We start from the raw sequence: 12,023 nt of genomic DNA, 5'->3' as shown, positions 1-12,023 counted from the left end.
TAAGTTTGATGGCAAGAAGTCTTTAAATTTGATCTCACTATTTTAAATAATAATCTTAATTTAAGAGAAGATTCAACACACAGAAAAAATATATATATACATACATATATAGACTTCCTTTCTTTTTCTAAACCCAAGGAGAGTTGATGTGAGAGAATAAGGGAATGGATTTTTATTATCTGTAATCATTCTTTTGTTTTGTCTTAAAATTTTTAACAAATATTGAAGTTTTATTAGACCACCTCAATATAAGAAAGAAGTTCCTTCTTATACGGTCTAAGGCAAGCATTGTTCTTCAAAATCATTCACAGGATATCACCTCTGGTCATCAAATGAAACACACTCCTGCGCAAGTCCTTAAATAACAGAGGAAGATCAGTAAAAAGCATGTAATTCTACTTTAGTCCTTAAATAACGAGGAAGAAGAGTAGAAATGAATGTAATTCTACCTCTCCACATGACTGCTCTAGACTTCTTCACCGCACCTCGATAAGAGGCCACGGAAAGGCACAATCATCCTACCCAATACACCTCTTGCGAATCATATTTGTCTCACTTCTAAAATCAGAAGTCAAGACATCTCATCATAACACCATTGAAAACAAAGGATAGCACCATATGGTAAAAAATCAGATCAGATCTCAGCGCTGTTTCACGGTAGGAATCATAAACCATATGAAAACAAGGGAAAGCACCATATAGTAAAAAATCAGATCAGATCTCAGCGCTGTTTCATGGTAAGAATCATAAACCATATGAATAGCAAACTCGTGGCTCCATAAAACCTGTAAAAAACTCATCTAATTACAAAGACTAATAAACATGCATAGCAAATTTATTTATACAAACCACAAGCAAGACACTGTAACTTAAACAGTTACCACATTAAAATCATAAGCCAGCTCATATGCACATCCAACAATTCTTAACCGTCAATCAAACCAAAAGAACATTCATACTATGAAAGTCATTAGCGAATACTTATAAGTCCTAGAATTACGAAATTTCATCCTAAGCAAACAGTGGTCCTAGACGAAATTTCATCCTTAGCAAACAGTGGTCCTAGCGATAGTTTGGTGGTGGAGGCATATCTCTTCCGGGCATGTTCTGAGTCTGTTGAGGGTTTTCACCAGCCATGTTTGGAGCATAACTATTCTGGTAATCCCTGTTTGGCCCAGGACCAGGCATTTCCCTGCTTTGGTAAGGCATGCCTTCATTGCCAGGTCCATTGTTGTATTGGTAATTTGGTGCATTATTGGGCGCTCCACCTGTGTTGTTGTGATGCATTCCACCCCAGTTGGGTGGCCCTCCCATGTTATTGCCCTGCCCTCCCATGTTTGGTGCTCCTCCCATGTTACTGGGTGGCATTCCTCCCATATTGGGGCCACCTCCTTGGTAATTGGGTGGCATTCCTCCCCTATTGGGGCCACCTCCTTGGTAATTGGGTTGCATATTGGGGCCGCCTCCTTGGTAATTGGGTTGCATATTGGGGCCGCCTCCTCCCGTGTTATTTGGTGGCACTCCTCCCATGTTACCAGGTGGCCCTCCTCCTGCATTGGGGGCGCCTCCCATGTTACCAGGTGGCCCTCCTCCCATATTGGGTCCCCGATTCTGCATATTATCTCTTCTTCTTTCGAAGTTCCTTGACCGATCAAAGTTACGAGGTCTGTCATTGCGCCTATTTCTTTCATTTGCCCGAGTGTTGTTTCTCACCCACTCTTCATGGTACTTGGGGTCATATGGTACAGCCTGCCCATTAATAAAAGGTTCACCTGTAGCATGCAAAACAAAACAGATTAACAAACAGTCGAGCATGCTTTGACACCGATGACAAACTAGTAATGAAAAACAGATTGAGAACTAACAGGTCCAAAGGATGCCACACAAATCAGTGATACATTTTAAGCAAATGCCAATGTCCATTACTTGGGCAAACAATTTTGAATATCATATCAGACTTAAATATGAAGAACCCGACAGATGGAAACCATGAAGAACCCAAAACAGATGGAAACTGAGTCTCACTTGACAGAAAAATCAGCTTGCAGAATACCAGTTCCACAAGGCGCAAAACAGATGCGACTGTCCATTACTTGACCAGACTACAGAGAATATCATAGCCAATTTAATTATGAAAAACCCAACAGATGGGAACCGAAGGCCACCCGACAGAAAAACAAGGCAAGTATATTATGAAATATTGTATGGCACATGACTTCAACCAAGATGCATTTCTTTTTCCTAGATAAAAATCTAGGAAACCAAGAGAGGACAAGAATTATACACTAACATTTTTTTTTTGTTTTTGCCCTAGTTGTAGCTCATGCACAGCCTGTTGAGGACGTGTGATATGACAGTGATTTTTCATTTTCAAAGTATCCCTAATGTGATATGACAAATTTTCATCCGAATTCCTCATTTCTTTTATCATCATATCATCATCATTATCATCTATTATTAGTTTGACAATTAAATTCCTCTCGTTTTCAAAATAACCCCTTTTTTGCAATATATAGAGTATGAAATGGCTTTAAATTTAGTTTCAAATTCCATAACACCACCATCCCACCAACCTTAAGTTCCACAAAATCAGAGCTTTAGAAAGAATATACATCCAAAGAAACACTATCATCACACAGAATCTATGGCTACAGAAGAAAAACTTCATAAGTTCCACAAAAAGATTGGCAAGGACCAAATTTATCATAATCACAAAAAAATCAGCAAATTGGTTAAAAGCACTTTCCAAAAAATACAATAAAGTAGCCCATTTCAGAGCTCATGCAACAATCTATTTTTATCATGACTTATGCATCACTTTATTCAGTCGCAAGCATTGTTGGTATTGTCAACTTGCAACCAGAATCCAGCATTTGCAACGTTGATCAACATGGGGCGCATCATTTATAGTCACATGCCCCATTTTAGCTGCTCACAATCTCGAAACCCTCGCTTTACAAGTATTTGGGCTAAAAAGAAGAAAGATTTCATGAAGAGAACACACAATGCATTCCCACTGGACTGACACTCCTCAAGGATGATTCTCAAAGATGTTTTGGATTTTCATTTCAGCTATGTTTTTTTTAATAAATACCATATAGTTAAGGGTAGGGTTGGATTTTGATTTAAATCCTGGTTGGAAAAGTAGAAGAAAGATAAAAAAAGGGAAAAAAAAAAAAAAAAAAAAAAAGCACCAACAAATACTCTCTACATAAGAGCATCAAAATCTGGGAGCAAAATGTGAAGTTGAAGTATCTCTGCACGAATCTTCAGCAAAAAGTTAAACAAGTTTAGTCAACAAGAACAATATATATATATATATATATACTCACTTGACTAAAGGCCAACTAGACATACAAGCATGTCTAGGAGAATATACTAGGCAATAGGATCTATGAAAAAAAAATTATGAATTCATTAGGAAGCCTAATTAATCAGTACATTTTACTTCCCAAAGCATTTGAATAAATAAATTCATCCAGATAAAATAATCAAGAAAAGTCAAAGTAATTCAACAAAATCATCAACAAAGATGTAAAAAAAGTGTTGTTTCTTTGTTTGAAAAGTTCATATAGAGAAACAATTCACACATTATGAGAAGAATCAAACAAATTACTCTCGTTAGTACACAAAACACAACAAAATAGGTTTAGATTTATGTGATATCCATAAGCCTCTAAGTTGAGTATGCAATTTTGTACCTCCATAGTCTTTATTCTTCACATCCAAGTAAGAATCAGGAAGCACCCACCTGACCCTTGGCAATTCTGCATAAAAAATAAAATTAAAAAAAGAAAGTGGCACATAGTTAGAACCATACCGTTTATAACAGCATATACCAAACACTAGTAGATGAAGCACCTTTGATCTTGTATGAAAGTTCTTCAGATACAAGAGCCCCAAATGCCCAGTAGTGTTTTGTCGAAACCGAGTAGATTTTCATCCTTGCTTCTTCCTCGCTGCAAAATACAACAGGGACAGAGAGTACTTGAAGCCAAAAATTTAAAAAGGGTATCCAAGTTACACTTTGAGAAAAAAAAAAAAAAAGGCACAAAATATGTGTGGGTTTTTTTTTGGGGGGGAGGGGGGGGGGGGGGGGGGGGGGGGCGAATTTGCCACAACAAAGATATGAATCCACAGAAGAAATATACACACAGGTAAACTTAAGGTCACATAAGTACTAATCCATGCATATCTAGCAACATAATTCTGCAAGTAGTCGGTTTGCCCCTCTCAGAAATAAAGGGGAAAGGTTCTCTTTATTATATAAATTACTAAATAACACTACTCATCAGGACTCCACTATATTGACATAAAATGTGAGCAGGTAAATATTTACAGATACATATATTATATATTTTACATCAGTTAGCATCTTTGAGAACAAGACTTTGTTGAAATAATGTCATTCCTGCACCACTGATTTCTAACAATGCAGAACAAATCCATCTAAAAAAGAACACCACCAACACCAGCACGGAGGAACGTAAATCAAAACTTGAACGGAATAACAAAACCACACATACTTGTTAACTTGTTATTAACAGGGGAAAATATAGTTGACTTGTTTATCCTCATTTCTCTCAGTAAAAGAACGTATAAAGAAACATCAAAGCAAATACAAAAGCCTAACATAACATTTTCACATTTCCTAGAACTTTACCGCAACAAAAGAGAGCATTTAAAAGATCGACACCGCAAAAAATAAGATTCAACAGTTTCCATCCTTTTTTCATTTTTATAAAACACACACGGGCAAAGAAAAACCTGATAATCAATTTCAAAATTCCAAACCAATGGGAAAAAAAAGACACTAAATCCAAACCTTCCGATAACTTGAGCTAGGGTTTTGATATAACTATCAATGATGTCGTCTCTGGTGGGGTCACCCTCAGGCTTCTCCATAACAATAAGCCAGTGCTCGAAATCGCAACCATCGAGCAGTATCGTCTCCTTCGGGGGACGATTCGACCAGTTAGGGTTCTGATCGTTGAGAGAGGACGTCGTCTGACGAGTCGAGAAGCCTCGGATCGTAGCTGACAACGGTGAGAGATGGCGGAAGCTAGCGGAGGCGGCGACGAGAGGACGGAGGCGGAGGATATAGGAAGCAGAGAGAGAGGATGGGGGTGTGGATAGAGAAAGAGAGGCGTAGGAGCGAGAGAGGACCGAAGTGATTGTTTGTTTGGTGGTGAGTATGGAGCGAGTGAAAAGACGAGTCGCCATTTCTTTGGTTTCGCTCTGCAAAACCCTAATACCAGTGGTGGATAGAGAGAGAAGGGCTAGTGTGTGAGGAAATGAAATGAGGGTTTTGAGGGGTTTATATGGTAGGGTTTCACGAAATGCCCTTGTGATTTGCGGAAATAACAGAAATATCTCCTCATCTAGGGACGTTTGTTACCTGCGACGAACGAAAGACCGCAATTTCGGTGTATTTCAAATCCCAGCCATATATAAAAACAAGGCTCCGTTTGGTTAGACTCAAACAGTAAGAAAGGAAATGATTTTTTTTTTTTTAAATAATTTAAGAGTTTGATTAGCATAAAAAGAAAAATGCCTAGAAAAAATTACTTTACATAATTTTTTTTTTTGGTAATATTTCCTTACAAAAAGATACATTTATTGAGAATGTTTTATGAACGTACAATAGTACTCTTTCTTATATGTTATCAAAATCATAAAATAGTAATTTCTCTTATTTTTCTTTAAAAAAAAAATTCGTACTAAACAAATACATGATAAAAAAAAATTATTATTTTTTAATTTATATCTCTTTCTTTTATTTTTTACTTTTAAATTCACTTATCATTGTCAATTTATATCTAATCAAACGTAGCCTAAAGAAAAGGAATTTATAAGGGTGAAATATAAATTTAGAAGAGAAAAGCAATGAATTGATATTAAGCTAGAAAGCAGCAAAATCGACACATTAAACTTGAAATTGTAAAAACAAATTAATTCAATATTAAATTTCAGTGAATTATAATTTGCAGTTAGTTATATATAATAGGCAAAAGTGCCAAAAAAATAAATAAATAAATAATAAAATTGAATTATCAAAAAAGTAAAAAATAATTCCCTAGACTATTTCGGGATGCAAATCAAAATCTCAACTATACAAAATGTTGCAAATAAGTCCGTCCCGGTCACCGGACCACATTTTTTAGAATTTGTTGATTTACGGGCCTATGTATTCTCAAATAATGCCCAAGTTACCCTTTTGAATGACTATTATACCCCTATTTGCATATAGTCAAGGGTTATTTTTCACTTTCATGATAGTTTAGGGGTTTTTTGCACTTTTGCCTAATAATAATAATAATAATAGGATTTTTTTTTTTCACTTTTACAATTTATTTTTGTTATTATTTTAAATTATTATTATTATTGCTACCACCACCACCACTAATACTACTATTACTATTAGATCTTATTATTATTTGAACTATTTTTTGATAATTTATGAGCTTTCATAAACTATTTGTATGCATATAGATCGATTGAATAATTAATCAACCAATTTATTTTTGTTATTAGTTTAAATAATAATAATTATTAATTAATTAATTATTATTTTAATAATCTATGAGCTAACAGATATTATTTATACGTATATTGATCCATCAAGCAATTTATTTTTGTTATCATTTTTATTTTTTATTATTATTACTTCCACCATTACTGGTATTATTATTATTATTGTCATTATTATTATTGTTAATTCGCAGGGTTCTAAAAGTGATTCACATATCTTGCAACTAAGTAATTTCTTTTTGTTATTTTAATAATTTTTATAACTACTACTACTATTTTTTATTTTTATTATTATTTAAATTATATTTTGATAATTTATGAGCTTGTGAAAACTATGTTTTTTTGAGAACTTCTGAATAGTCTTTTTTTTGAGAACTTCTAAAACTGTGGAAACATTTCTGAATCCATGCTTGTTGGGCTTCTATTTGCCCAACTTCGGCCACAATGTAAATTTATTGATTATATATATATATATAATTTGCTTAGCCGCTTTATAAAAAAAAAATTTATCTCACTATAATCCTCGGTACACTTCCAAGTTAATCGTGGAACACATGAAACACCTTTTTGTCCAATTATTTATTATAGTGTCAAAATTTCAGCATGAGCTAGGGTATACGAGTCCAGATCCTTTGCTGTACATATTCAATTCCAACATGGGGCAACGTGCGGTTCATTTTTAAATTGCCTAGTCAATTTATGCAAAACAGAGGATTTGGGGCACATCTTCTAAAGTAGCTACAAATTCCATTGTTTCAAGCCATTTTTTTTTTTTTACCTGGCAATAAAAGAACAGCCTTACGGCATCTATACAATACATTCATAAAGAACAATACAGATATAACAAAGGCAGGCCATAAAAAGGCATAAAAATCCTGAAACAAAAATAAGAAAAATGATAACCAGGCTCCAAATTTGTTGAGAAAAACAACGGAAACCACTAAGTGAGACGAGTAACAACGAGAGTGTCACAAAGGTCAGGCCATCAGCAAAGCAACAGCTTCAAGCCATTGACATGCATGGATTCAGAGGAATTATTTAGAGGATCATTTTTCACAAACTACAATGACAATAACTTGTGAGTAGGAATAGCAACGGGAGCAACCCCATTCCCAATTCAATTCTCATCCTCGTTTAGCAGCTACTCTATCTCCGTCCAAAATAGTTTATTAAATGGGACTAGGCGGGGTGGGAACGAGTTTAGTAAAGTACTTTTGTAATTGTGTTATGAATTTTTTTTTTTTGGGCAAACTAAGGGGGACTCGAACATAGACATACCCACTCAGAAAGTTGTACGCTCTGCCAACTAGGTGTTACAAGGGGCCATTTGTCCCACATCAAATCTAGATGAGAATGTGATTGGGTATAAATGAGTGGGTATGCAGCACTACCCAACAACTTGAACTTTTGGGTAAATGGACAAGCACCCACCCGTTACAATAAGTATCAAAGCCAGACTCAATCTTTGATCCCGTTCTACGTTCGGCCATAGGTAATGCACAATTGTATTACCAATGTAAATAAGGAAACAATTTTACAACCATGGCAATAATTCTTTGATTTTTGAGTCATATTAGATGTCTACTTCGGTAATTTTGACTCACAAAAATTACGAGTCAAAGTTTTTTAAGTTGACAACTAATATGAGACGAATGTAATACCTAATATACCCGAATATAAAAATAAAATATAAGGACAAAATTATAATTTATCACTATAAGCGAAAGTCCGGGACAAGCATAGCAGCAGGGGTGGCTTGATATTATTTGAGACCTAAAGCAACATTTCAAATTAGGCTTTCTTATGTTTAATATATGAATATAATATTAATAATTTTTATTCGAGGAAACTTAAAACATTATTTGGATTTTTAATTTTAGAAATAGTAATTTAATTTTGTAAGCAATTAATGTGTGAGGTTCCAAAAGAAATACAATGACAATTATTGGCATGTAATAGAGATAGTGTTTTGTTCGGTAGGCAATTGATGTGTGAGAGAGTTCAAAATAAATATAATGCTAGAATAATTATTCAAAATGATTTTATTTTGTAATCGCGTGAGAGTTCAAAAAAATAATATAACGTTGAATAGTTATTGATATGCAAGATAATTTAAAAAATTACTCCGTAAAACTTTTCCAATTTTAAAGAAACCTGTATTGATCAGTTATATTTATTTGGTAATTAATATATTGAATGAAACATAATTATTACATTAACAAAAATTTGGGGCCTCATTTTTTTTTATTTATTGGAGCGCAACTTGTGTTTTTGTGTTCATCAATATAATATAAATTGCATTATTTGGTAATTAATATATTAAAGGAAACATAATTAATACAGTAAGAAAAATATGGGGCCACTTTTTCCAACTGGGGTCTAAGGCGGCCGCCTTATTTGTTTTATGGTTGAGTCAGCCCTGCCGAGAAGGTGACCTTTCCCTATCCTCGCCCCATAACCATATGGATTTTCAATCTTAACCTCATCCACGATTTAAAATTATTTAACCACTCCCATAATGCGTTCTAAATGGAATGGGACAGGATGGGTATTTTGCCATCCTGACTTGTGAGTGCAAAAAAACCCCTGATATATAGGGTTTATGTAAAAATAGTCCCTATTTTTTAAAAATATGCATTTCAATCCATAAAATTCAAAAAAGGTGCAAATAAGCTCATCAGACCACTTTTTGGTCAAAATTGACATAAAATAAATTCAAAAACCCTATTTCGCCCTTGGATTAAGCCCAAAAAAACCCCTCTACTATCGATGTAGCGCAAAACAGTCCCTGTGTGGTATAAAAATCCCATATACTATCAATTTGGTGTAATTACCCCCTTGTTCGCACAAAAAGACATTAATACCCTCTCTAATATGGATGAAATAATATTAAAAAAAAACTAGGCAATGTAAAAAATTCATGATAAACAAATATAGATTTTAACCACTACTAATTTTCATCGACCAAACCGCGCCTAAAAGTTTTAAAAATTTCAATTAATTTAAGACCATTAACTTTTATTTTTGAATTTTTCTTTTTCACATAAAATTTATACTAATAGTTACAATTCAATATTATCCAATTAAGACCATTAACCTTAAAATAAATATATTTAAGATATTCAATAAGTAATGACAAAATTGTAAAAAAATTAATTACTAATGAATTCTGAACTAAATTAAAGATATATTAAAAATATAACTTTATTCCTCTTGATTACTATAGTAAAGTGGATTTTTTTTTTTTTTTACTCACTGTAAAGTTAAACTAACTGATAATTTGATAACAAATAATGCATTTGGTTTATACATTAATTATAATAAATTTCAAAGATGATCATTGTTCTTTATTTTTTAAAATTACAATCATTGTAATTTCAAAATTGCATACATTTGCTCACTTTATGTTTTCAGGGAACCAAAAGGGTATTGTGGGTCCTACTTTCTTCAACTCGAAGACTTACCCACACTCATCGGCATGGTCTAATATGGATTCTTTTAAGAGGAAATTATGTTATTTTGTGTGTGTGCGCGCGCGCAGTATATGTTTTTTCAAATGAAGACAAAATGTCATGTCTTTTATTATTATTATTATTATTTATTTTATGTCAATTTTGACTAAAAAATGGTCTCAGTGGCTTATTTGCACTTTTTTGAATTTTATGGACTGAAATGTACAATTTAAAAAAGTAAGAACTATTTCTGCACAAATCCTATATATTAAGGGTTTTTTTGTACTTAACCCAGAAATTCATGTTAAAGTTTTACACTTGACCCTAAAAAAAATTACCTATGCCTGAGTGTTTAAGTGAAGAAAGTTTAAAGGGTAAATTACACCACCCCCTCAGGTTAGGTCATATTTCACCTACATGAAAATTTTGGTTTTAACTTTCACTTACACCCCAAATTACTTTTTGAACTCTGACACATGTGAATTGACCTATTTACCCTCACTTTTTAAATACAATTTAATACAAAATTTCTACAAACTAAAATGGCAAAAATACCCCCATGTAATACTAATATTCTAAATCATTCATTCTCTCTCTCTTCTCTCTATCTATTCCATCTATCTACGAAACAAAATAGGCAGCCGTCGCAGCACATCACCATCGCCTCCCCTTCCACTGTCGGTTCTTAACTCACCACCAGCGAAACCAGGAAGCTTGTTCATCATGAAAATCATTGAGAGCAAATCACGCACTCCTTCTCCCCGTCAAAGTTCCAAAACAGCTTCCAAACAATCACCACACCACAGAACGATCTGACGATTATCGACACAATTTCCGACGGTGGTGGCGACAGTGACAACAATATGCAACAACGATGATGATCTGCGGCAGCGGCAACGATTTGCATTAACGACGACGATCTGCGACATGGTGGCAATGACGATGATCGTTCTACGATCGGCGGCAACAGCGTATGGTTTCCGATGCTCTGTTCCACATCTACGGCTAGCTACGTTCGCGACGATAGTATTGGCGTTGGGATCAACGATCGTGATTCTTTGGAGATTCGAAATTGAAGAGATGTTTCTGGCGATCGAGAAGTACCGGAGATAAGGATGGTGGTGCTACAATCTCCAAAATCCATGGTCGGCGACAGTGGCGGCAATTCGTTTTTTGCCGTCTGGTAGTCTTCATCCCTTTCGTTGTCGTCGCCATTTTCCTCTGTTCCCTGATCAGTTTATTGATCGGTGTCTGAGCTCCGCTTCGGACGATTGCTTCAAGTAAAGGGATGATGACGAAAGGAGATGGGCTTTTGGTCGACGACGGTTATGGCATTGGTTGTTGGCAGTGACAAGCTGTAAGCTTGGTTTGGGAAGTTACAGTGAGATGGATTGGCTTTTAGTTGGGTTTGGCGGCCTTGGGATTTGTTTTGGGTGGGAGCTATGGTAATAGAGGTGTTGGGTGGGCAGTGATGATGGAGGTTTTGGGTGGGCGGCGGCGATGGAGGTGTAGGGTGGGGAAATGGCGGCGATGGAGATGTATGATTGGGCAGTGGCAACGTGTAATGGTGACGGAGCTGTATGTTGGGGGTAATTTTGTCAAAAATATATATATATATATTCAAACAACCTTTTTCAAGTCAACAATGGGTCAAATGGGTAGTATAGTCATTTAACACCTCAACAATGGTCTAACCTTACCAAAAATTGATATTTTTTAATATTTGGGGTGTAAATGAAATACTAAATCACTCTTTCAAATATAAATGAAAAATAAAACCAAAATGTTTATATAGGTAGAATATGACCCAACCTCAAGGAGTGTCGGTGTAATTTACCCAAGTTTAAAAGCATTTGAGAATACTTCACCCGAGGCAACTAATTTCATACTCGAGCTCATGACCTTAAATGTCCCAATTCGAATTTTTACCGTTGTATTCATCCCGAAGTAAAATGAAAATAAGCAATTGTGGAGAATTCCCATCACGGATTATGACTTCTGCTCCAAGGGTGGGTCGAGTTGAATTGGCTCTGTAATGTG

General features: G+C 34.8%; 1 protein-coding gene across 1 annotated transcript; it reads right to left on the bottom strand.

Moving 5' to 3' along the window:
* Positions 1–865: 865 nt before the first annotated feature.
* Positions 866–5,300, bottom strand: LOC132307644 (multiple organellar RNA editing factor 8, chloroplastic/mitochondrial-like). The gene is made up of 4 exons (XM_059805462.1): positions 4,826–5,300; positions 3,862–3,959; positions 3,702–3,767; positions 866–1,772 (listed from the first exon to the last, which is right to left on the bottom strand). Exons 1-4 carry the CDS (start codon positions 5,221–5,223, stop codon positions 1,063–1,065), a joined length of 1,272 nt encoding a protein of 423 aa, XP_059661445.1. The 5' UTR covers positions 5,224–5,300; the 3' UTR covers positions 866–1,062.
* Between the last annotated feature and the right edge of the window lie 6,723 nt (positions 5,301–12,023).

This window comes from Cornus florida, unplaced genomic scaffold (assembly GCF_030987335.1).
Source record: "Cornus florida cultivar Cherokee Brave unplaced genomic scaffold, ASM3098733v1 CherokeeBrave_3.0.0_Hap2_Chr05, whole genome shotgun sequence".
Classification (NCBI taxonomy): domain Eukaryota; kingdom Viridiplantae; phylum Streptophyta; class Magnoliopsida; order Cornales; family Cornaceae; genus Cornus; species Cornus florida.
Note: the sequence above shows the minus strand (reverse complement) of the source record. Positions and strands in the feature narration are given on the sequence as shown.